Below are 27,815 nucleotides of genomic sequence, written 5' to 3' on the forward strand. Positions count from 1 at the left end.
CAGGTCACCCTAGCTTACTCAAGACTTTGGATGACACACCCCCTACTGGTCCATCAGTTGAGGTAGGGGCATTCCCCTCCCCCTGCAGCTACACATCACAAAGGGGCGGTAAATGACCCTGCCGCAACTGATTGGGAGGAAGTGTGGAGGCGTCAGTTTCAGCGTGCTTGGGTGTATTAAGTTTGTACCAAAGCCCAGTCTATCACTAGTGTTCAGGAGGTGATACCGCTGCCTCCTGAATGCTTTTTGTTTTTTTTAATTGATCCCAAAGGGATTTTACATTAATTATTGTGTGCCAGGCACATGGTTACGGTGTGGTCGCATTGACTACAATAGGGGTGGTGCCCCCCTGTCAGCTATAACATGCCAAATTCAAGATCACTATACCACAGCAATGTCAACAGCCTAGCGGCTGCCACGTCAGTGTGTAGGTGGATAGTAAACACGCGGCGTGAAGTAGTATTAAAGTCTCACACTTCTTTCAATGATTAATTTGGATCAAACAAATATACACTGCCCAGCAAAGTATTTATTTACAGTTTGTTTGCCAAAACACTTACAGTCATTGGGGAGAATTTATCAAATCTAGATCAGTTGCCCAGGGCAACCAATCAGCGTCTCTCTTCAGTTTGTCCAGTTAAGATTTGAAAATGAAAGAGAGAAGCTGATTGGTTGCCATGCACTTCTTCCCCTGGATTTTGATAAATTCCGCTCATTATGTTTCCAAACAGTTCCAACTCTCTTAGCTCTGCTTCTATGAACTCCCTGTCCATACAAGATCACAAAGGATAGAGCTGTTTCAAGCAGCTGCCCATCTAATAGCTTGGGGTGGGGGGGCGGCGTATTGGCTTGCTGTGTTTGTGGAGACACACAGCTTTCTACAGTACACAAAGGTGGCTCCATAGGACCTTGCAAGGGAAAGGAACCACCCTAAAACATGATATCGGGGTCACTGCTCAGGGGACCAGCTAACTAAAACGTGTAAACATAACAGGAGCAGCATCCGTTGTAAGTGAATTGAATAGTATTTGAAATTGCCTCAAAACCCTGAGTTTAATATCATGTTAAAGGCCTGTGTGAACCTAGCCCAAAGCCTCCTTAGAACAGAAGGTATTGACATCACAGCTATAGGATTAGTCATGACAGTGGGCGGAGCCATGCAAATAATTGCTTTACTTCCCGATGGCCAGATACAGATGGAACTGCTAGTATATAGAGCCAAATATACAGACATTTATTCCAAACTGCATACAGCTGTTTCTGACTATATGTCCATCATCAGTGCAGTGTATGGAAACCATGGCTTCTATGGAGTAGAACTTGGGACCCAACAATACAGTATTACCATTCAGTTTGGCGTAAAACATGTTTAGACAATATTTGCATTATTATTGCATTTCTGGATGTAAATTTGGCCAATGGGGTGTAAAGCAATGATTTGCATGGTCCTGCCGACTGTCCTGACTAGGAGTATTGCTCTTATTTTTGGGATATGGGATGGAAAGAAGAAGGCTTTATTGTGCTATGCACTGATTCAGTTGGAGGCTTCTTGATTGCTTTAGTCCCTTCTCACCATAATGTTTATGCTTATACAGCACCAGTATACAAAGTACATACACTGCCTAGCCAAAAAGAAAAAGCCACCACCTAGATTTCGGGCAGTGTTCTGATCTGGGGTTGCTTCAGCTGGTCAAGTCTAGATTCAGCAGCATTATGTGTCCCAAAAAAATGGTCAGCTGTCTAGCTAGCTGTAGTATCCTTAACCTCAATTCCTATCCCTCCAATTCCCTTAATTGTAAATAGAATGTATGTATATCCCTATTTGTAAATAAACCCAACGCTTATTTAAGATTCAGTTGTTCATCAGTAATTTAAGGCACCCCCAAATCAGAGCACATTCTACATTTGAATGACCAGGTTTTTCCATCAATGGATTTTTTACTTCCCTGTTGGCACATATTCCAAGATGACAATGCCGGGATTCATGGAGCTCAGATTGTGAAAGAGTGGTGAGACATCACAGGGGTGTGGAAATGTAAAAAAAAAACTACTTGTCCAAGGGCTAAAGCGTGGGCCAAATCTACCTGTCCTTCATGACAATCTACTTGTCCCAATACAAAAAAATTGTTTTAATCAAAACTAAGGATGCACCAATACCGGTTTTTCGGTATTGAGTACGAGTACCGATTTTTTGCTGTCGGATCTCGCTGACACTGATTGGCCAGGAAGCCGGCTTTCCAGCCAATCAGCAAGGAGCCGGCTTCCCGGCCAATCAGAAAACCAGGAGGCGGGTCATTACGGCTTCCTGATTGCACCAGAAGCTGGCTCCATGTTCCCCTACGGCACTGCCAGTCAGAGGAAATTTTCATCTGGCCGTAAGTTCCAATATCGGGGAAGGTATCGGAGCATTTGGGTGAGTACGAGTACTCGCCCAAATACTCTGTATCGCACTGATACTAGTATCGGTGCACCCCTAATCAAAACATATTTGACTGTGCTAAATAGCGCTTCTCACTGGTCAGCGCAGTCATCTGACCACGTTGACCAATGAGTGCTTGCAATTTGCGAGCAAAATTCAAAATGCATAGGGGAGGACTGCGCTGGACAGCAGTACGGGGGACAGATAGTACACCCATACTGGTGGAGGGAAGGGATTATTCACCGAAAGGTAAGTATAGCCAGGGGGGGTGGCAATTTGGGAGAAACGGGGCCAGATTTCATCGAGTAATTTTTATTTTTCCATATTACCTGGGAAAATGAACTTACCCTTTAATGCACATTGTGTGTGTGTAAGAGAATTCTGGCTACCACCATGGAATGGCGGCTGCCATCTCAAATCACATGCAGAATGTCCTATGCATGCGTTTATTTGCATGCAGATGGCGGGGGCAGCAGGGTTTATTTTTATTTTATTTTTAACTTTTCCATTTTTAAAAAAATCTTTATATATTTTATAATTTTTTTAACTTTTAATTTTCTTTACATTTTTATTTACTTTTTCCACTTAATGTTATTCCTATCACATAGGGGATTAAAATCCCTTATGTGATAGTTTGGAGGTGACAGGTTCTCTTCATGGAACCTGCCCTCCAACACAGAACAGCTGTTCTGTGTAGTTCCTGACAGCTGAGACAGGTGGCGCTGTGATTACAGCGCCACAGTCTCAGAGTCTCCGTAGAGCACACATTTTTCGTCTGCTCTATGGGCTTTATGGCTGAGCCGTTGTGCCGTAGTCTTCGCGGTCCCCCAGGAGAGCGGGCGACCCCGAAAAACTACGGTGGGGGGTGCAGGCAAAAACGATCGCCGCTGCTCAAATTGATACAAGTGGTCTGATCAGACCACTTGTAGTAAACGAGTGTCGGCGGCTCCACAATGTACATTCAGCTCTGTTTGTCCGGAGCAGGGCTACATGTACATAAAAACTACTCGCCCGGCGCCCGAAACTGCATGTCTCGGCCATCGGGCGATAGGAATTCCACACCCCTGCATCATTGTCACACATGGATTGGCCACCGAAGAGTCCAGACTTTAACCCCATTGAGAATCCTTGAGATGTACTGGAGAATACTTTACTCTATAGGTTGGACTTTCTCTATAGGTTAGACTCGATGGACTTTTGTGTCTTTTTTTTTCAACCTGACTAACTATGTAACATTGATCTGACTCTCCCATCATCACTACAAGATCTCGGTGAAAAATGAATGCAACACTGGATGGAATAAATGTTATGACATTGCATAAGCTTATCAAAACTATGCCATGTCAAATGTGCACTATAATCAAAGCTAAAGTCGGTCCAACTAAATAGTGTGTGACTTTTTTTTTTTTTTTTGGACAAGCAGCGTAGAAACCTTCATAGATCAGTGGCTGCACACCGTCATCACGGTCTAATGCACACACAAGGAAACATATGGAGAGGCTGTAATACACACTGAGCACATCTTTAATACAAAACCTCACCCTTTCTTTTTCAATTCCCTCCTAACTTTTTGTTGGATTATCTCTAAAGTGGAACAAATATTTTGCAAACCGCACAGGTTAGGTTTTATAATGGGTTTTCTGCGTGCAGATCATACCTTGATTGAAGCCGATATGTTTGTGCTTGATTACATTGAAAGTAAGATAATTTGTGTAAGACAATACGACCAAAACAAACCCTTGCGTCTCTCTCTCTCTCTTTCTCAATAAAAAAAAAAAGATATATGTATTACTTTGTTACCTTAAGCACTGACAAAGCCATCTCTGAATCAGTAGGTCCATAACAGATATGAAAAAACATTACTCCATAAGGGGTATAGAGGTGCGAGAGCTGAAGTGGCGGGACTCAGCAGTGATATAGGAAAGATAGGAACCACTGCAGTGGGGGAACCCGACACTCCTGGAAGTGTTGGATGCTGGAGGTAGTAGTTTGTTTTTGTTTTGGGTAGATCATGGTTTGAGTGGCAAAAATAAAAGTGGTCACAACAGGATTTAGTCAGAGACCACTGTGTTAGGAACATACTGCCGCTGATCAGCGGATAATACACGTGAATAGGAAGCAATAGTGTACTATGCAGGGATGCACCGATATATCGGCCGCCGAAACATATCGGCTGAAAATGGCACTTTTGGCATAATGCCGAAAGAGCCATGTTTCGGCCGATACATCGGCGCATCCCTGGTTTCTTTTCTCCCCGCTGGGCGCTGTTCCAGCAGGGAGAAAAGAAAGTGACAGCCGGCCGAGCGCTGCAGGACGAGAGCTCTGTAAGCGGCCGGCGTCTCTCCTCCCGCGCCGCTCAGCCGCCTATCACAGTCCGGCAGAGCGATGTGTGGGCGGAGACAGCGCTGTCACAGGAGGCTGGGCTTTCCTCTCTACACCGCTCGATCAGCCTCCTGTGACAGCGTGTCAGAGAAAAGCAAGGTACACACACTCTGTGATCAGTGATCGCTGAGTGTGTGTACATAATTGAGGATATGTTATGTTAACTATATCCTCAATTATGAATGAATGGGAAGTGACCTACATCACCTCTACATCACCCCCATTCATTCATAATTGTAGTTATAGTAAACAAACAATATTCTCAAGTTATCAATGAACAAATGTTCCAACCTTAATTAGTTAATCAGCCTCTGGATACACAACTCTGAAGCTGATGAAGATTAGAAAAGTAAGCTGAAATGATTGATAACATAAACGCCTCCACATATCGGCCAATAGATTCCTAGGGACAGCCGCAGGATTCAAGTTTTGTCTCTGGATTACTCTGACAGTATCCCTGACTTGCATTAGATATTCTCAATGCAATTTTTGGTTGATATAAGCTGTTTTTCTTTGATTTGTGCATTCACATTCATTGAAGAATATTTTACCTCCGTTGTGAAGAAACCCTACATTTCACTGTCAGCACAATGTTTATAAGCTTCAGCTATCTGTCCTGTAATTAGAGTTCCCCAACCATAGAGAATAATGGCCTTGTGCCTGCTGCATGTGCTTAGATGAAAGGACTGGATATGCTGGTGTTAATTCTCTATAAGCAGCGGTCCTCTTCTTCCCCCAAGTGCTGAACATGGACAATGATGTATCATGTGATTGCTGCACGATAAGATCACTATGGGAAGCTGAATGTGTTCAGATATTAATCCTTGACATTTCAACAGTGAGGCTGCTGGACCAAGGACATGCGACTTCTACCTACACGTGCCCAACTTGCATTGCAGGGATGGCCCCAAGTTTGAGAGTCAGATCCGGGACCTGCCCGGCAACTCTGTCACCGGAGATCAAAGGGAGATCATGACACGATCTTCTGATCTCTCCTCCGTTCTCTGAATGCAGGAAGTGATGTATATTACATCCCTTCCGAAATTCAGCTGTCTGGCTTCTCTAGCTGGAGAGAAGCTAGTGAAGCAGATCTTTGCTTCATCAGGTTCTTTGGAGGTCCCTAGGTGACATTATGGGTCTTAGAGACCCATGATGTCTCCATAAAGAGGACCTTCCTATGTAAATTGCTTCTTAGCCCCCTATGTGATAGCAATAAAGTTAAGTGAAAAAAAGTAAAAAAAAATTAGTTACAAAAAAAATGAAAGTCATATATATATATATTTAAGTCCCCCCGCCCCTCACATACACACACATGCATGGTGCGCCTACGTGCGAAAATGATGATTGTGCCCATTGCACCACACATGTTACTCTGGGAATGTCAGAGTGGGAGCAATAATTTTAGGGCCATCATTTACTGATAACACTAAGGCCTTGTTCACACCAAGCGCGGAGCAGATCCGGACCAGAGAAGGTGCAGACCGGATGAAAACTGCGTCCAATGTATTCCAATGGTATTTTGACCTCCAGTTCACATCGCAGCGTGCGGATCCAGACCAGATCCAGACCGGATGAAAAAACTGCGGCAAGCCCTATTTTACCTGCTCTGGATCTGGTCTTGAACGCATCAAAAACGCATGCAAGTGCCTGAAAGCCCATGTTTGTGACGCTCGCCTGTATCGGCTGTGGAAAACGTGGATCTCAACTGCGGTTCTCAGCTGAAGGATTAGGACGGGAATCAGATAGCAACTCCTCCACCTCGCTATGCCCACTTTTGGAATAAGGCTGCGAGGAAGTTGCAACACATCATACCCACTCACTGAGAGGTGTAACAAATGGTGTTCAGCAGACCTCAATAGTAATTGTATATAATCAATTGTGGACAGCAAGGGTCAGCAGACATAAATAGTAATTGTATGTAATCAATTGTGGACAGCAAGGTTCCCTACTCCCAGGGAGATTCCCGGGTTACTTGCGGTTTTAGTGCTGGCCTCAGATGCTCAGATGTGGTTTGTAGGCGTCAGGTCCTATGTAAGGCGAGTGGGGAGCTGAGCTGATCAGCGTCCTGCACACTCAACAGAAGACGCTGATCAAGTGCTGAGATGCTGCTTTTAAGCCGAGTGCTGCGTCTGAAGGGGGCGGAGTCCCGCAGCGCGCCTGCACCCGATGTGGACGGTTCTCGAGGGAGAGAGAGAGGGATCTCTCTATGCGTCTGCGCAGGGTGTTGCTGGACCACGGCGGTGGGCGTCACCCTCTGACGTTGACGTCTCAGAGTCGCAGACCCGCGGCGCGCCTGCGCAGTGAGCCCACGACCCGCAGTACCGGCTCCCACCATGGTCCGCCTGTTACAATGTTAAACTTTTACATTTTTTTTAAACCAAAACCGGCCCAAAACGCGTCTAAAATGCGGCACAACCCACTGCACTGCGTGTGCAGAAACCTGACCGGATCTGGTCTGCATTTGGTGTGAACAAGGCCTTAACTGATGAGCGGTAAAACTGTTAAGCGTCGCCTATGGTCAATTCTGGATATGGTTTTTGTTTTGTGATTTTGCGGGCGTACACAATTTTAAATCTTGGCATGTTTGGTGTCTATTTACCCAACTTAACCCCGTCTTTTATATTGTACCAAAAATTTGGGTAAGAATAAATGTGTTTTTAACATAACGTAGGGAAAACTTTTTTTTTTCTCAAAATTTTTGGGACTCTTTATTATATAGTAAAAAATGAAAACCCCAGTGGTGATTAAATACCACCAAAAGAAAGCTCTATCTGTCCCCCAAAAAAGGGTATAAAATTCATTTCAGTACAGCGTTGCATGAGGGAATAAATGTCAGTCAAAGTACCGCAGCGCTAAATACTGAAAAATGGCCTGGCCAGGAAGGGGGTCTAAATACCTGGTCAGCAAGTGGTTAAGGCAGGCCTAACCCTCAATGTCTTCATTCTGAGCCCTTCATTGGTGGATTTACTAACGTGGCTCATATCATTATCATGCTAAGACTCCTTTCTTGTCTAGCTTCAGCCTTGGACAGATGGCCTCACATTCTCATGAAGCATACTTTGATATGAAGCAGAATGCTGGCTCTACAACTAAAAGCTACCCAGGGTCTAAAGCAACCAATTAATCCAAAACCATCAAATCTGCAGCGTCATGCTTCACAGTGGTTATGAGGTTCTCTTTCCTGAAATACTGCTTTGTGTGCGACAAGCATGTCTACCCTAAAGGCCTTTTCACATGATTTTCAGGTCCGGATCTGCAGACGCAGTGCTATGTGTTTGGCTGCGTTTTTGATGCGTTCCAGTAAAAAAAAAAACATTTTTTTTTTTTTTTGCTTGAGTGGGGCTGTTAGCTGCAGTGCAGTTAGCTGCAGTGCAGTTAGCTGAGTCAGTATGTTAGCTGCAGTGCAGTGCGTTTTTGCCGCATTTAGCGTTTCCTGACCGTACAAAATGTGACATGCAGTATTTTTTCTGTCATAACCTGCGCGGACTGCGCACGTGAGAACTGTAGCCCATAAAACACATAGGGATACATTGGGAGGCATTTTTAGTGCAGGAGCATACGGATCAGGTCAGCACAGAAAACGGACGTCATGTGAACAGGCCCTTACTGTGACTAAACAACTTTCTCTTTGATTGGTCAGTCTTCAGTTGCATGAGGCCTGGTCTATACCAGTATATTCCATAGAAAATGGTATTCTTGCTCTAATGTACTGTTTGGTTAGCACAATCTTTTTATTAACACACCTCTTATGCAGATTGAATTGGTGCAATCTCTTTCTGATTGTATATGTACTTTAGAATCCAACTGTTGCAAAATATACCTGAACACCTGTGATGACATTTCGGGGTTCTTGGAGAGTTCTTTTAGCATCAGTCAGCTATTGGGTTGAATTTGCTGGGCTGGCGAGTCCTGGACCGATTAGTGGCTGTTTGAAATCTATGCTCGTAGATTATTTTCCTTTCAGTTTATTGATTTGATTTCAAATCATTTGGCGATCTAAGCAAATCCCTTGGCAGACTCTTAAGTAGCCGCAATCTTCTTTATGACGGCCTTAGAGAGCTCTATTGATCTTGGCATGATGACACCACGCATGTCAACAGCAAAAAGAACACCAGACCCTAGATGTCAGAGCCTAAATGCTCCCTAAGGAGGTTCTAATATTGGCACCTAAGCTGGGACACCAGATTCTAATTTCATGGATTTGTAGTGGTGGGAAATGTAGGGGTGTTCTTACTTTTTCTATATGACAGATCTGCATTTGTGTTCCTTTTATATCATGAATACATCATGTCATTTTTGTGTCATTTATTAAGTATATCACCTTTAACTGTAGGCACTGTTTTAGATCTAATGTTTGCTTGTCCAAATATGTTGAAAAAGTCAATAATGTTCATGGGGTATACTTACATTTTTTACATGACTTTTTTTTACATGACATAATAAAGCATATCATAGTTTGATACATATTTGGGGAAGTGAGTAGTTTTTTAAAACATTTTTCCATTAAATCTTTACATTTATCTATGTCCTTTTATGTTTCCACCGTTTTTTGATTGGTTATTTTAGATATTACCAGTTTAGCAATAAAATAATTGCCTTGCCCCACTTTAGGGATCATTAAAGTGACATTAAACCCTCAGATTTTTTAACATAAAACAATACTGTAATGTGTGCCTTACTGTAATCCATGGTTGTTTCCCTTCTCTTTGCTGCTCTTCCTTTTAAATCCTCATGTCTTCTCATGCTGGGTGCCTCTTCCTGTAGTGCTGGCTCAGGTTGTGAACCTACACGCAGACACCATGTATCCATTTCAGAGACAAGGCAGTCTGCTGCAAAACAGAAGTTCTACCCAGCATGAGAAGAGATACAGATTTAAAAGGAAGAGCAGCACAGAGAAGGGAAACAACCATGGATTACAGTAAGGCACACATTACAGTATTGTTTTATGTTAAAAATCTGAGGGTTTAATGTCACTTTAAGATGTATGTGTTGCAGTAATGAGCGGTAAAGCTTACATTATGATATCAGTTTTGTTTGGCACCCCAACACACTAATACAATGCACCCCCAATGCACACATGCTGCAGCATAACACATGGAAAAGCATGCCATACATATTATGCGCTGCATCAGAAAATAATGGTGCAGGTATTATTTTTGCTGCTTTGTGTGTTGGCAGCTGATCCAAATAAATAAAAATAAATTGTATGGTGCTCAGATAAACAAACAATAAAATGAATAGTAATATTTAGGGGAAATAGAACATATTAACATACAAAAAAAAGCATTTAGGTAAATACATTAAAATGATAATAACATTTAGGTGGAGGTAGTCCAAATACATGAAGACCACTAAAACTATGAATGAGTAACACAGGAGATGAGTGGGAGCTCCAGCAGTAACCAACAAAGAAATAGATAAAGAAAAAGAATTGCGCAGAAACAATCTATAGTTAGTAAGCATTGTATGAATGTATTAGCTAAATTAGATGTAAATTGCACTGGCAAAAGGTTACACAAAAGGAAGGACAAATAATAAGCTACCATACATATCAAGTCCTTGGAATTGTTACACTCGGCAGCGAAGCAAGCCGCAGTCAGAAACTAGTAGGTGAAGTACAGCACACTGCACCAGCGTGTAAAATGGGGACCAGCAGAGTATAGCACATACAAACTTCACCCCTACGGATCACATAATTGTCCTTCATCAGTCTCACCCTAATGGAAACCCAATTACCCCTAACAGCCATATTTATTCAAAGGTTAAATATAAAATGAATAATGAGCAACGTAATTTCAACAAATGTAAACATTCTGTATGAATCAGCAAAAATAGTACATCATATGTACGGGTGAACCCAAAGCACATGATATAACAGTTATCTGCATCACATAATAGATCAATGCAAACTATCAAAAAATAATTTCAAAAATAAAAAAAAGCTATCAGTATAGATGTATAAAAACTGATGTTTAAATCTATTAGTGTGCCTGTGGTCAAATTTAAAAAAAATCCAAAATGTATTTCCACATTGAATTGCAATCATTTCTAGCCTACTCCTATTAATCTGAATGATTGAAGTAAGAATCCCACACCTTCCTGAATGCAGTGACACATATTCACTGTGCCCTGTGAATTTGCAGTGCCGTGTCACCAATTACACAGAGCTTGTCCACTAAACTAAAGAGATGCAGAAAAGCAGGAGTTTCAAAAGACACATCATCACTGCTTGCAGGCAGCAAGGTACTTTGGATATGCAGTCCTTAGACATTGAATGTAAACTATAGAATGAGCAAAGCATGCAGGAAATCCAGGAAGCTATGAAAGACATGTCCAGCACAAAGGCAGCACTCACAACATGAAAGGAGATTTTTATAAGTAAGCTTATATTGAATTGTCAAAATAACTATTGTTGGGGGCGTGGCTTCGACATGGCCGTGAGCAGATGCACGCTCTAAAGCTCCGGCTTCCGACCCGAGACCAACCGCACCTGAGCCTTACTCACTTCGCTCCTCACAGCTTCTATGAGACGCAATAGCAAGCGCGGATCCCGCTCGCATGATCCCCGGTCCTCCACCGGCAGAAAGAAGGACATAGAGGCCTTTTTCCCCAAGGCCGGGAGTTCCCTCTCCTCCCTGCGGGCATCCAAGATGGCGACCAGTAAGGAGAAACGTGCAGTCTCACCTCCCCCCTCATCATCAGAGTCCCTGCTCTCTGCCCCCACTAGCAAAGATAGATAATCGCTGGACTGCAGTGATAATGAGGGGGATGACAATGACATCCCCAGCTCCTTCCGGAAATATTTTGCCCTCCTCCCAACTAAGAAGGACATTGCAGGGATGTTCCACAAATTAGAGTACACTCACAAGCAGGACATGGCCGACCTGCACAAGAGCCTACAGTCTTTTCACCACCGCCTAGACTCAATGGAGTCTTCAGTACCACCTATTCTGACAGCAGTAGAGTAATTACAACAGGCTGCCCAACAACATCACTCCCTTCTTCAAATTATGTGGTCACATATCGATGATCAAGAAGACAGAGGGAGACGCAATAACATACATCTAAGGGGGATCCCTGAGGCTACTGGCCCACAAGACCTGAGAGCTACTGTTCTAGGCATATTTAACACTCTGCTCAGCAGACCGGTCACTGAACATATTGAGCTTGACAGAGTTTATCGAACTTACGGTTTCTATAGGCTGAATCAACCGCGCCCTCGCGATGTTCTACGCCGGGTTCATTATTTCCCTGTTAAAGAGGAGATTATGTCAAAGGCAGGAGCCTCCGGTGTGCTGGACTTTGATGGTGCTCAGATTAGTCTGTTCCCAGACTTGTCAAGGCGAACGCTTGCTAAGCGCAGAGCCCTCCGCCCACTTAATAAAGCTCTGCAGGATGGCGTAGTCCCCTATCGTTGGGGATACCCTTTTTGCCTCATGGTGCGAAAAGATGGCACGTCTCATGTTTTGAGATCTCCAACTGACCTGGAACCTTTTACCAAAGCCCTCAACCTCCCATTTGTTGATTTGGATGAATGGCCGGACCCACCGTTGAAGACCTTGTCTCCCTTACCTTCTCAAGAGCAGAGGCAATTGGTTACCCCGAAACAGCAAAGAAGCTGTCAATCCTCTTCCAGACCTACTCCACGCTGATGTCCCTCATCCTCCTGGGAGATATCCTTTTTTTGTTGTTATTTTGTGTCTTTTGTTATTTCACTGGGCTGAGTCATTTAAAAAATTTTTTTTTTGCTGGTCCGTGATACCTTTCCCGCACTTATCCCATTGCTGGCTTATTATTGTCTATTACTCATGGACTCTTTTTCATTCTATGGACTACCCTGCTTCCTTAGGCAGTGCACCATAACACTGATCTGTTATGCGACTCTTATGCTTCATGCTCTGTATTGGTCAGTGGACATCACCTAGACTATACTAGCCACTGCACTGGCCTCCGTTCTCAGATCTGTATTTCACCATATAAGAAATCAACCTCTTTTGACCTGATTATTGCTTCCTACAGATGATCTCCTTCATTCATGCTAAGAGCTTGGGTAGTTCTCATGGACAGTCCGCTTGCACCTTTTGCCCTTCAATCTCCTACTTATTGGTAGTTTTGTATTTCGTGTTACCTGGTTTTGTGGTGGCGCTCTCCCTGCTCGCTTGCGCGTGTCACAGATGCTGCTGCAAGTTTTTCGATGGGAGTGGTGGGTATGGTACTCTACCACTATACAACTGGATTACAATCTACCAATCTTACATTCTTATATTATAATTATATCATAATTACTGTTTTTTGGCTAACCTAGTGAACTGATATGGTTCTTGATATGGGTACCGGTCCGCTTATGACATGCTTTTTGTTTATACTATAGAGGACTGGGCGGGGGGTCTTCCCTGGGTGAGCGGTGTCCCTGGTCTTTAGAATATGCACATTTTTAAGCTTTTTGTTTCTTTACTTGAGGGGTGCCTCTCTTGCAGGGGGGCTATCTAACGCCTCAGTAGTCTCCAACGGGCTGGCTCCAATATCTATGCCTACCACGCAGGAGGTGTCTCTTTGGAAGCTACACACATTTGAACTGTTAAATTCTCAATACCCCCCTTTTTTGGGGGTTTGTTATTTAATTATTATTTTTTATAAGTTGTATGAGGTATGCATTCTCTGATGTATGGTTTCTAACATGGTCCGGTCCCATAACTGTACCCTTCCCGCACACTTATTCATGCAATACTATTGCCTAATGCCGGAGATTTGACTCTCTTATCAATGTTGAAGTTATGGCAATGTCCATGTTGTTGATGAAACATATTTCCTCTACACGGACTAGATCATTGTTTTTGATAACCACACCTTTAGTCCGTGTTGGAGCTCACATTTTGTTTGTTTGAAGGCTCTATAAACATAACTAAAGTTTATTAATGATATTATATGTTGGGCTCGGGTCGTGTTGCACACCACCTACCCCTCCACCCGCACTCCTTGGGTGTATTCACCTATACCCGAGGTGCGCTATAGGGGAGTTTTTCCCCCCATTGTATTGTATTGCTTGTTTTTCCCATTATCCTTGATCTCACTGGGTTACTGTCCCCCAGGATGTTTAAGTTTAATTATGCTTTCTTTCTTTGCTCTTCTTCTCCTCCCTTTTTACTTCCTTACTGCTCCTTCCTTCATTCTTGGTTTACTCTTTGTTCTTCTGGGGTGTGCTTTTGGGTTTGGGACCTCTCACAACTGCCTTATTGCTCTAGTTGGTTGACATGGCTGTAGTGAATCTTGGCACCATTAATGTGCAGGGATTTAATAGTCCAAAAAAGAGGTCTCAGTTGTTATATTATATGCACAAACAGAAAGTTCAAATATTATTTCTCCAAGAGACTCGCTTCCATGCCTCGGTGGCACCCAAAATGCCCACAATATATTGCCACTCCTGGTACACTAGTAATAATCCTGTACAAAAAAACAAAAGGAGTTGCCATTGGGTTCCACTCTTCACTTCCTGTAATGGTGACTAAGGTGTTTGTCGGATCCTGAGGGTAGATTTTTATTCCTCCGCTGCTCACTCTATCATAAAACCTTCACTTTAGCAAACCTTTACCTCCCCAATCAGAAACGTGCTTTATTGGGAGTGATGCATACATTGGAGCAGTTTATGGAGGGTTATACTATAGTAGGAGGGGACTTTAATTTTGTCATAGATCCTTCCCTGGACTCCTCTTCCGGCAAAACCCACTTCTCTCCCTTCACTGAATAATGTCCGCAAGAGGCTGCGACACCTCAACTAGTGGATCTGTGGCGTCTCTTGCACCCAGATGGCAGGGATTACCTTCTATTCGGCCCCCCATTCTACTTACAGTAGGATAGATTACTTCTTCACAACCCATTATCTACTTAGTTGGCATCCGACTGCTAGAATTGGCCCTCAGATCTGGTCCGACCACTTCCCTTTATTCATGAGTTTCTCCGTCCCAGCCACAGCAAAATCCACTTCTGGAAGCCCTCCGAGCTGGCATCAGGGATTTTCTTGCAGTCCATGCATCTGACTGCACTTCACCCCCGCTTCAGTGGGAGACATTAAAATGCGTACTGAGAGGTCTACTTATTCAACACGGTTCATGCCTGAAGAGATCTTGTGAATCTCGCATAGCCGCCCTCCTATCTACCATCTCTATTCTTGAGACCCGACATAAATCCCAAACTGATCCCTCACTCTATCAGGAACTTGTCAATGAGCGAGCTGAGCTCCATTCCCTACTCGACCATGCCTATTTACGCCATAGAGATACAGCCCTACGCTCCTTCCATGAATTTGGCGATAAAAGCAGTCGACTTTTGGCTCGCTCTATTCACACCAAACGAGTCCGTACTTTTGTTTCCAAGATCAATTGCCCTAAAGCAGGTCTAGTTCATTCCTGCGAACAAACAGGGGACATCTGTTTCACCGGCGGTCGATATTTCTTCTTGTATACGATCAACGGGATTACCCACCTTGCCTACAACTGCGATTTAATCTCTTTCTGTCCCATTCTCCGTAGAAGAACTCTCTTCAACTATTCGCTCTCTACCTAATGGTAAGAGTCCAGGCCCGGATGGTTACACGGGAATATTTTATAAGACTCTCCATGACTCCCTTCTCCCAATTCTCCATAAGACTTTCAACTCCATTTAGGATTCGTGTCCTTTTCCCTAAACAATCCCAGGAAGCACACATTATTGTCCTGCCTAAAGAAGACAAGGACCCGACACTCTGTACTAGTTACCGACCAATATCCTTGATTAACGTGGATTAAAAAATATACGCTAAGCTGATTGCTGACCGATTGAAGACCTTTATACCCTCTCTAATACATCTGGATCAAGTAGGCTTTGTCCCTTCCCGTAAAGCCAGAGATAACACCTCTAAGACCCTCACCTTGCTGGCCTATGCTCACCAGCATCATCTCCCGCTCTGTCTTCTATCGGTCGTCGCGGAGAAGGCATTTGACCGCCTCAGTTGGAGTTTCCTAAAGAAATCACTACACTACATAGGCATTCCATCTGATCTCCTCTCAGAATTCTGGCATTATACCACGACCCAACAGCCCGGGTCCGTATCAATGGGATTCTCTCTGATCCCATCAATGACCGCAATGGCACCCGCCAGGGTTGCCCTTTATCCCCCTACCTGTATATATTAGCAATGGAACACTTAGTAGCTGCTATCCGCAATAACCCTGATATTCAGGGACTCATGGTAAAGGATCGCGAGTTCAAGCTTACTTATACGCAGACAACCTCCTAGTATATGTCACGAACCTTGAAGTAGCCTTTCCATCTCTGATGAGGGAATTTGATATTTTCTCTTCTGTCAGTAATTTTAAGATTAATGCCCACAAAACAGAAGCTTTTAATGTCTCTATGCCCATCGCCCTCGAAAATAATCTTAAACAATCCTTTCCTTTTGCTTGGACACGACATGGCCTTAAATACTTAGGTGTTTCCCTTGCCCCTCAGTCCAAATTATTATATGACCTTAATTACAAACCTCTCTTGGCGAGAATCCAAAAGACCTTAAAAGAGTGGGCGGGTCTCCATCATTTGTGGTTTGGGAGGCTGGCTCTTTTTAAAATGGAAATTTTGCCAAGTCTCTTATGTCTTTCAGACAGTTCCCATTGAGGTCCCTAAAGTTTCATACACTCCGTTCCTCCCTACTGCGCAACATCTGGCCCTCTTCACCTGCACGACTCCGATACACAGTCCTGACCAGGAGCAAACAACAGGGCGGCGTTGGGCTTCCGCACATTGAATTATATTATAAGGCTACCCACTTGACTAGACTTTTAGACACCTTCATGCACCTCACAAACTTTGGGTCCAATTGGATAGCCTTATTTCCCTGATCTCCCCCTCGTCCCTACCATGGATATCCCCAACCTCTCGCCCTTCTCGCTCCTTACTCCCATTCTGCCTGCCCCCCTTACTACGAATTTGGGATGCCCTTCCCAAAAAAACATCCCTCTCTTCTTATCCAGGCCCTCTCACCCCCATAAAGGGGAACCAAGACTTTCCACCCAGTCTGCAGGGCTCGAACTTTCTGAAATGGGGCCCAGATCAAATATCCCCGATAGTCTCAGCACTACAGAAGGATGGATTATGCCCTCTATCTTTCTTCGTTACTGACTCCATTAGAGCTCCAGGTCACTGGTTGGCCTACTTTCAATTACGCGACTTCTACTCTAAGCTTTCAGCTTCAGTGTGATCTCCATAGAGATCTCCTGCCCTTTGAGCAACTCTGTTTAGACAGTGCTGCCCCACGCCGCCCGATCTCGACCATATATCACTTACTGCTCTCAACCTCTTTTACGGACCTACCTAAATATGTAGAGGATTAGGCCAGGGAGATGTCTCTATAAGTTTTGGTCCACTGTTTTGGACACCTACGATCACCTTACTGGGTCAAAGACCGTCCGAACCCCACAGATGGCTCTCCTTTCCATGATACCAGGATCCATTGCTTCCTCCAAGAAGGGATTACTCCGCTTTTTCCTTGTGGCAACTAGAACGGTCATACCAAGACATTGGAAGTCTTTGGTCCTCCCGACCATGAAGGAATGGACTGAAGAGATGCAATTTATTTGTCGGATGGAAGAGCTCACAGCTAGCATTCACGAGCGCCATTCTCAATTTTATGAATTGTGGAGTGTGTGGTTGTACTTCTGCACAACTGACAAGTTCCGCTTACTGTTGTCAACCTAACTCTCTGTGGCAATTAAAATATATCAATACCTTAAAAAAAACAATGAATACATAAATAATTGTATGTGTATATATGCATGTATATGTATGTATGCATACTACAAATGTGGGGGGACCAGGCTCCAACGCACACCTTCAGTTTTCCACCTATTTGTCCTCCACTCCTTTTTTTTTGTCTTGTTCTCTCTTTTTTTCTTTCCTTCCTCTCTCCTTCCTTTTCCATCAATCTAAATGCCTTAGGGGTATGTTTGCACCGCACAAATGCTGGTCGACAACTTAGGAGTTGTAGGATTGAGTAAACATTCCAATTCTGATGCATACTACATGTCGACCCTTTGTTATCTGAGAGTACTTTTTTTTTTGTACTGTCTTACTTGTCTTATTTGTCTAATAATTTATTAAACTTTACTCTTTAAAAAAAACAAAAAACTATTGTTTGTATTACTATTACAATGTTGATGTTATAAAATGAAAGTATTTGCTTTAATTTTAGATCTCCTTTATTAACATAGTAAATATACATATGAAGAAATGTAACATATTTTAATTAAAAAAGTAGCAACATAGACCATGCTAGATGGAGGGCACAGTACTAGAACTTGAAATGAAATAAGGATGATATCAAAAGAACACACAAGATAAATTGTGCAGTCACTCCTATGACAACATAAATGATAGTAAAATAGAGGAAGCAATACTATCAACTGAATAATACATACAGGGAATGATATGTAAATGTGAATCTAGGAAAACTACACATATTGTAATCAAGTTGTTACTTGTGTGTCAATGTAGACCGTATAAAATGACACATAAAAAATAAAGTCTAAGGAATACAATACTTTGAACTAAAACGTAGCTAAAGAAAAGGAGTTGAAAACATATGTTTATTATAAAATAGTATGTACCTTAAGCTCTTCATTTAGGCCACTCATAGAGAGACTATCCAAGTGAAGTATACAAAATGTCTCGTGTAAGCATAACGTAAGGCGATTACCTGTGTCCTCAACCTCACTGCCATGGGATATGGCAAAGTGTCTTGATAGACTGAGCCTAACCTCGCCGGGTGGGTCGCTGTTTCTCAACAGCATTTGTTTCTGCTCTAGTGGGGATCACCCCTGTCATTGGACAGTGCAGATCACAAACAAAAAGGTACAGAGGCAATGAAAGTGGCTCTGTATCATATGATTGCTGTGACCAATGTCACCAGTACCAGTGTTGTCCAGTACCAGTGCCAGCTAATACCAGTGTCATTCAATACTAGTGTCATCCAGTGCCTGATTACTACTGGTGTCAGCCATTTTGCAGGTGTTTCTATTGTCCTGGCAGCCCAGGGCCTCCAAAATGTAATGGGTAGTCAGGAAATCAGATGTGTAACATATGCCCCTTAAAGGATTACTAAAGACGGGGCATTTTTTTACCTTAATGCATTATCTGCATTAAAGTAAAAAACGCCCAGTACCTTACTGCTCCCCCAAACTTACCTGTCAGCCCCGCCGGCCCCCGAAGCAATCCTCCATCCAAGCTTCCTGGTTGCGGGGCAGGATATTGAGGGCAGAGGAGCCAAAGGCTCCTTCTGCCATCAATCAACATGCTTGACCGAGAGGAGGGGCATGGCCTGCTGCAGGGCTGTGTGTGTCTATGGACGCACACAGCTACAGTGGGCACGGCCAGGAGCGAGACGCAACAGTGCCTCCCACGGAAGTCACTTAACTGATGGTTGCACCCATATGGGGGGAGAGCACTGCGGGGACACACTAGAGAATGAGGAATGGAACATTTTTTATTCACTACAACAACTGAATTTTAAAGCTATGGGCCTCCTCTTTATAAAAAAAATAAAAAAATGAAGCTTTAATATCCCTTCAAAAGCCTAAAAGTGCACTGTGTATTTTGCCCCCCATGCGGCTATGCTGTGAAAAACTCACACATGTTAGCCCCATAATTGGAAGAAGTAGCAGAATATGTTATTAGGTGTACTTTTAAGTATGCTTATGCTATATAAAATATATATGAAATATCTTATTAAAATGACAACTTTGTGAAAAATAATACAATGTTATTTTCAAAAAAACTGGCAAAAAGAATAGCTTGGTGTGTCTACTTTCCAAAAAGGTGTCAGTTTGGATGTGTGTTTTGTCCTGGTATTTTTAGGCCTCATGTGAAATGTGATAGGCAGTCAGAAAATCAGGGTTATAAAATGTTAAAATGTATACATACCATAGTTTGTAGACTCTATAACTGTCACACAAACTAAATAATGTACACATATTTTTTTTTTTGTTAATGAAAAAAACCCCAAACAGTAGTTATTAACTACTTGAAGACCAGGGTGTTAAACCCACTTCCTGCCGAGGCCATTTTTCAGTTGTCAGCGCTGTGGTACTTTGACATTTATTCAGTCATGCAACGCCGTACCAAAATACATTTTATACCATTATTTAGGGACAGATAGAGCTTTCTTTTGGTGGTATTTAATCACCACTGGGGTTTTTATTTTTTACTATATAACGAAAAAATATTGCAAATATTTTCCCTATGTTATAAAACATTTATTATTAGCCAAGTTTTTGGTAAAATATAAAATATCGTGTTATGTCCGGTAAATAGGGACCAAACATGTCAAGCTTTAAAATGTGTGCGCACTTGCAAACAATTGCCCATAGGCAACACTTTGAACGCTTTTACCGCTTATCAGTTTAGTGTTAACAGTGATTGATGGACCTAAAATAATTGCTGACACTCTGATGTCCATGGTGATATGTAACATGTGTGGTGTAATCGTTGTTTTCGCAAGTAGGCACAGCCGACGTGTATTTACATTTATATGTGCATGCACCCAGGAGCCTAAACATTTTTTGTGTTAATTACTTTTTTTTTCATATGTCACTTTATTTTATTTCTATTTTTTTTATACACTTAACTTTATTGCTATCACATAGGGGGGCAAATATACAATGACATTAAAAACGGAAAAATTGCCTGGACAGGAAGGGGGTGTAATATGCCGTTCCTGAAGTAGTTAAATGAGCCTTTTTTAACATTTCTATGATGCTCGCCAAAGTGAACTTTTAAGCTGGTCTAAGACGGCTGGAGTTCAACAAGAATCGGTTAAAATCTGAGCTGTGGGTGGCCCAGCAAGCACCACCTGGCTTGACAAAAGTCGATCAAAAAAATTGACTGAACGAGGTAAAAAAAATGATCAGCTGAATAGTGACTGCATCCTGCCATGTATGTTGACTTCTCTCAGACAAAACAAACTAGGTGATTAATAGAAGTAGTAAATTGCCAATCAAAGATGCCTACCTGACCACAAACCGAACCCCTAGCGACAGCATCCTTTTTTAACTCCGTAAGAAATCATGTAAAGCAGGGAGACCTATTTGATTTGAAGTATAAGGATATGTCACATCAAGAGATGCCCATTAAAAAAAAAAATCCTCCCACTTTTTAATTACTTAGAATGTGAAGTATGTGGCCTGACTCTTTTATATAGGCAGGGGGTACAGTGACCAAATGTTGTAAGAAAAAAAAATATTAAAGGAGAATTATGGGAAGAGTGAAATACACTCATCCCCATAGTTAGAGCCGACGTGTGACACTGAAACTGCCAATCGTCTACTCTATAGATCGAGAACTAAGCGATCACAAACCTCTGATCGCTCAGTTCACAAACTTCTCCCTGTAGAGAGCGGTAACTGTCCCGCTCCTCACAGGGATTCCCTACTCCCCTCTCGATTAGGTAGCGGGGTGGATCCCGACAATATTGCAGGGATCTTTCCCAGCTGCAGCTCGGCTCTGTGGTGTCAGCATACAGCGGGCAATAGCCTGCAATTTGCTGAGTTTGGGGTCACTGGAGGATATTTGTAAATATACTCTTGCGTCCTTAAAGAGAATTAAAGCCAAAAAAGGTTTGGCCATAGTCCTCTTTTAATACATTCCGAAAAGGCCAGTAGTTAGGCTATTCATTGGGTAATGATTGGGTGACCAGGAATTTTGTAGGATTTTTGTGCTGTACCCTATCTTCCAGATACTGACAGCAGCTTGCTTCCTTTCCAATGGCAGGGCAGGGTTGTTTGTGAGTGCAGTTTACTTTTAGTATTATTCTTAAATTCTTTCACTTGCTGCACTATGCGTTGTTTCTGTGCTACCTTTTCTTTTTGCATATGTTTTCCTAATGACTTTATAAATACAGTATAATTTAATATTAAAGAAAATGAGCACACTGTGCTTAAAAATAATCCTCAGCGTTAAATTGGCTTAGGAAAAAAAAATATTTATTTCAGACTGGTCTGTCTCAGTATAATGGTAATATATACTGAGAGAATACAGTAATTCAAAGTAAAAAGATGTTGTTCATTTTATTTGTAATTGCTAACATTATACTATGATATAGGGTCTAAACATATATTTTTTTAACACTCTAAAAATCCTTGCAGATGGAGTTTTAACAACAAATGCTGACAATAACAGTTTCTCCTCTCATGGATCATCCTACAAGTGTGACATCTGCTTGTTCTCCTTCCCTAAAGAGACACAGTACCAGAAACACATGCGGGATCATGAGAAGAATGATAAGGTGAGCAGATTCTAGTGTTTTGTCACATTTAAAGCCCAGCTCCAGCTAAAATGTTTTTTGAAGTGGATTTTCCCTTACTTCTTTTTTAGATGGAGGAGTGTCACAGGAACAGGAAGTGATGGAAAATCTCTTTGTTGTGCACAGTAATAGCAAAAAAAAACCCATTTAATTCATAGTTAGAACGTTTGTTGGGTTTTTATTGCTGTTAATGTTTACCTGTCCTAGTGGCATCCTTTCTTGGTCACAGAGACTTCTGGTTGGTAGAAATCACCTAATGGGGCATCAAACATGGGGAACACATCTAACCCACTCTATCCAAAACTGAAAAAGAAAAATGTTTTAAACTTATACCAAAGCTTGCTTTTATGCTTATCTCTTGCCTTGATTTCTGGAGGGTCAGGGTTGATTATTTGATTCCTAAGGGGAAAGAATGAATGTTAATATACTGGTGTGTAGTTTGAGTAGACTGGCTGTCCCAGTTGCAGATTTTGGAATGTAGACTTGTTTTAGAAAGGTGGCTTTCCTTTAATTTAAGTTTTCCATTTTTTGCATAGACTGTTATCTCCCATTTCACAAAAAAAACTACCTGTGCATCCATTTAAAACAGTTATATTCAGTCCAGTAACTGCCCACTTCACTTGTCCCCTGTTTGTTGACACTAGAAAAACTCCTGGTCAGTGGCCTGTTAAGGTGGACATGCATAGAACAATGTTTACTTCAGGAGACAAGTGATGACATCTGGTATGAAAACCCATCTCTGCCAGATTGGACATCAGCATGGATGGCAGTTGTTGCAGACAGGATGACCCGCTACCAGGAAGGTGGAATGTTAAATTATCTAATCTGGCATTATATAGCCATCCTAAAGTAAATTATAAGCCAACACTACCAATGAAGAAGAACCACACGAACGATTAGCACATACACTATATAGCCAAAAATGCCTGCACACCCGACCATCATACCTACACTATATAGCCAAAAGTATCACCCCAATTGATGTTTCTAGTGAAGGGTGGAGAAGGCCCCTTTCTGTTCTTGTAGAACTGTTGTACAAAGCTAGGTCCATAAAGACTTTGTTTCATGAGATTGGTGTGGAGGAACTCCAGGGGTCTAGAGAGAGCCCTGACCTCAGCCCTATTGAATGCCAATTGCCAGCCAGGTCTCCTTGATTACTTGTCCATTATTAGTACCTGACCTCAACACACTCCAAAATCTTGTGGAAAGCCTTATCGAAGGAGGGGCAGCTGTTATTCCTACAAAGTGGGGGCAACGCCAAATTATTGTCCATGGTTTTGGATTGCAATGTCCAACAAGCTTATACAAGTGTTATGGTAAAGTTCCAGAAACTTTTGGCCATGTATTGTAGCTTTCCTGTTAGAAATCAGCTCTCTTGAACAGCCTAAAGCCTCCTGAACTACTACTGATTTTCTGAATGTCTGGGCGTAGATGTAGGCCAACATACTTTGTCCCTCAGTGTAATACTGTTTTTTTCAGTAACCTCTTAAGAGTCCCTGTCATTGCCACGCATAAAGCGACCAGGGTGTGCCTGTGCTGCAATTTTTGAAAGTCTGTTTTCACACAAGCTTCTCAAAAAGGGGACTCTGCAAGGGTGGCATTTTGCAGGAGAGGGATGTACCAAAACTTACAGATATAATAGTAAACATAGATCATCATTACATATTAAATTGTTGTACAAGCCAAATAGATATTGTGGAGGGTATTGGTCTCCATGCAGGCATGTTAAATGTGGGAAGAGAACTTTACGTCTCTGTCTCTCTATTCTTCTTTTGCCCTCTATTATGACTGTGAGTTTCTAACATTTGTATAAAATATTTACACATTTATTCAACTTTTGACAGTAATTTTATGTTTGCATATCTCTGTTTTGTAGCCTCATCGTTGTAATCAGTGCCCAATGTCTTTTAATATTGAATTTAACCTTACACTGCATAAGGCTACACACAATGTGGATGAGCCAGCGTGTCCAGCATGTAACAAAAAGTTCTCTCGAGTGGCCAGTCTCAAAGCTCATATTATGCTGCATGAAAAAGAAGAGGTAAATATTTCCACGGCATGTATGTGTTAAATCTAGAGCTTGGGCTGGATAATGGTTGGAGGGCATAATTTACTGGTTACTGTAGGCCATACAAAGGGGGTGTTCATTTTTGTAAGGATACAAGAGCTGATTTTGCTATTATTTGAAGACTTTTTTTTACCTTTTTTACACAGAGAAACATATATATATTAAACTCTGCAGGAAATTACAGCTATTTTTCAACTATTAGAATATTCAGAAGGGACTTATATCTTTAGGAACTTGTTGGTTGAACTTGATGCCCTTTTTTTCAACCTTACAAACTATGTAACTATGAAAAGCAGAATCCTCTTTTAATAGACAAAGCACAGTGTGCACAGTCCTGCTAATTCAATGTCATTTGACTAAACTTGCCAGTTGGAATGTAGTCCTTTTATTTAATTGTATGTTATTGCCTTTTTGATGGTGGTTTTTTAAAAACTGGGTCTTGGTTTATTAAATTAGCTTAGATAATGTCACATAAGGGCGCAAACTGTTGAAACGATTACTTAAAAGAAGTGCCTCTTTGCTTTCTAGACCCTCATCTGTTCAGAGTGCGGAGATGAATTCACATTACAAAGCCATCTGTCTCTGCACATGGAGGAACATCGACAAGAGGTGACAGGAAACAAAACCTACAGCTGCAAGTCATGCAAAAAGACTTTTGAGTCTGCACCACAGCTTAAAGACCATATGAAAACACATTTCAAAATAAGGTGAACTTTCTCTCACTACAATCTACAGTATTATGGCATTTGTTCACACTATTCAAAGTTAATGAGCTTGAGAAGAGGTTGAAAAGCTCAGCATTCTACAGCTTTATTATATAGCTTTACATCAGCAAATATTCCTAAAGTGTCTCTTTTTTTCTTAAGCACCCTCTAAACTGTGTATAGTTTGTCACCATGACCTTGTAAAAGTGTCTTTGGTTTTTACTAAACAGCTCTTATACTTTCAGGTAGCTCAAAATAAACTAGAATTTGATAGCTTTAAGAAGCTAAATGTCATTCAGTAAAGGATTGCATTTTCTTAAATTGGGTGCTATTTGTAACAACTACACTCTACATTCCTTCACAGTTTGTAAATTGGCCTGGCTACACCAGTGAGTTTTGTTTGGAGGCAAATCTTTTATAGCACTTGGCTATAAATGTATATATAATTATTCTACACATATGTATACAGTAAGGCTAGATCGTGCATATACCTAGCGCATTATGTCTTCCTGAATTATACTAAACCAGTCCTCTGTCCTCCCAGTTTGCAATAACAGCAGTATTCATATCTCCTGCAGAGACAATGCAGGTCTGTATCAATTGCTTTATCAATAATTTATTTAGAACATCACTTTAAAGAACACGGAAATCCCAGTCTTGCAGAATTTTTGAGTGCTTAAATTACAGCACAGGAACTGTTACGTGCTCCCTTTAGTTGGCATTTATATTGTTCTCTTTTGATTGTGTCCAAAAATCTGAATGCGTTTTGTTTGGTTTACATAGAGTGTCAAGCACCAGATCTTACAACAGGAACATAGACAGAAGTGGATTTTCCTACTCCTGTCCACACTGTGGTAAAACATTTCAGAAGCCAAGTCAGTTAACTCGCCATATTAGGATTCACACAGGTAAGAGACTCCCTGTGATAGCTTCTCCTTCTTTATCAAGCCCAATGTATGTAGCATTCTGTATCTATTCATAAGAAATATTAGTAATGAACTGACAGCAGAAGGTATATTTTTGCACATTCTGAAGGTGGAAGTAAACCATACATAATATGACACGTGGGGAAAACCAATAAATATTCAAAACATGCAACAGGAAAAAATAATAAAAAGAGACAGTGGATTGAAACGAATGGCATGAGGAAGCCAAAGCAAAGCAAAACAAAGTGGGAGGAAGATGAACCCCACAGTGAGGAACAGCTAAATGCTGGGTTGATAAGACCGTGCCAGCATATATAAACTAGCTACTGAAAACACAAGCACACCCCACCTTTTCTAGCCAGTAGAAGGGTGTCTCCTAATGGTAGTCTTCAAGAACATTGCAAGACTTTTGTCTTGCGATGGTTGTAAGGTAATTAAAAAAACGTACGATCTGCCCATCTTGGACAGGCAGATCGTACTTGCAATCATCGCAAGCCCGCCCCGCTGAGGGGCGGGCTTCCCATGACTGCAATGCTGAACAGGCATTTGCACACCAGCCCGTGGCATTTCCACACCAGCACGTGCTTTTCCACACCAGCAATCGTACGATTCTCTGCGGGTTTTCGAGCCTGCTCTTAAGACAAAAGACGTGCGTCTGTACAGTAGAAACGGTCGCACGCCTTCCATACACCTGACAATTATCGTACGATCGCGGGATTTCACGTGATTATACAATAATCGGCAGGTGTATGGGCAGTTTTAGCTGCACAAGCAGCATTCTTTGTGCTACAAGGGTTGGAAATTATCCCTAATCAAGGATTCTAAGGGATGCCTGAATGTCTCTGTGGCTATGAACAGCAGAATGTATTCGTCTGTTGTTATTATAACTAGGGATGTTTAGACCCCTAATATTTCCCCGAAGCCCCTAAAAAAAAAAATGTAATAAAACATTAGAATTAATAAATAAAAATAAATATAAAAAATTACAAAGTTTATACAAAATAAATAAAAATAAAATATTTAAAAAATTTGAAAAAATTTAAATAGAAACAGTTTAGATTTTGGCCTGACAATTTTTATTTTTTTTGGTTTTTAAATTTCTATTTTGGTGCACCTCTAATTATAACTCTTCTGGTAGCATTTCATTGCTACATTACTGTTTAAAGCTGGCAATACACTGGTAGATTGAACAAACTTTCATACGGAAAATCTTGTCAGAACATTTATTAATTATTTAACCCTATTAGCTATGATAAAACGAACCAAACATTCTGAAAACCCATTTTCCGCCCATTCTGAAAACCCATGAAATTCTACTGGTGTATGGCCAGCTTAAGAATGTTAATACTAAGATCACCAAATAAACAGCGGATGCATTTTTCAGTCCCACATCATGACAGGTACTTCAGATTATATATTGTTTTTAGTGAATACGAGCTATGAAGTCTAGTGTACGGTGCTTTGTCAGTTTGGTTAAGAGTATATTAATATTTCAGTATAGGTAACTGTAGAAGACAAAGCATACATCCTAATTTAAAGCAGGTGTTTCATCTGAGTGGCTTGGAGCTCATGTTACTCCCTATGGCAGCTTGAAGATTTACTCATTTTCTCTTGACATAGAGCCACCAGCTGTTGCATAATGATCCGAGTTATTGTTGCTGTATGTGGGGCATGAATAACTAAATCATGCTTGATATAATATGATATCTTATGAAATTAGAAAGGTGGTAAAAATGTTTTTTCATATGAAGACAAAGGCAACATTTTTCATGATAAATAAATGTACATGCATGTATGACTAGAAACCAGAAGTAAACAATCTGGAGGCCTATTAAAGGTGAACTCTGAACAGTAAAAAAATTAATTAAAAAAATCCTCCAATTCTACCTTTATGGTTATACGTTAATGAGCAGGAGTGCTTTTTATGCATCAAAAGAAGGGTCCCCTAATTCTTTGTGACACCTTCTGGTTCTAAAAGCTGCTGAACCAGGAT

The 27,815-nt window shown here is 41.6% G+C and overlaps 1 protein-coding gene across 1 annotated transcript in view; it reads left to right on the top strand.

The window, feature by feature from the left end:
* Window positions 1–27,815, top strand: part of ZNF236 (zinc finger protein 236) — a 131,895-nt gene that overhangs the window by 745 nt on the left and 103,335 nt on the right. Inside the window, exons 2-5 of the mRNA XM_018555529.1 lie at window positions 21,967–22,106; window positions 24,001–24,165; window positions 24,721–24,899; window positions 25,680–25,804. Coding sequence (XP_018411031.1) covers window positions 21,967–22,106; window positions 24,001–24,165; window positions 24,721–24,899; window positions 25,680–25,804 — 609 coding nt within the window. The remainder of the gene's footprint in view (window positions 1–21,966; window positions 22,107–24,000; window positions 24,166–24,720; window positions 24,900–25,679; window positions 25,805–27,815) is intronic.

This window comes from Nanorana parkeri, unplaced genomic scaffold (assembly GCF_000935625.1).
Source record: "Nanorana parkeri isolate BGI_ZX_2015 unplaced genomic scaffold, ASM93562v1 scaffold200, whole genome shotgun sequence".
NCBI lineage: Eukaryota > Metazoa > Chordata > Amphibia > Anura > Dicroglossidae > Nanorana > Nanorana parkeri.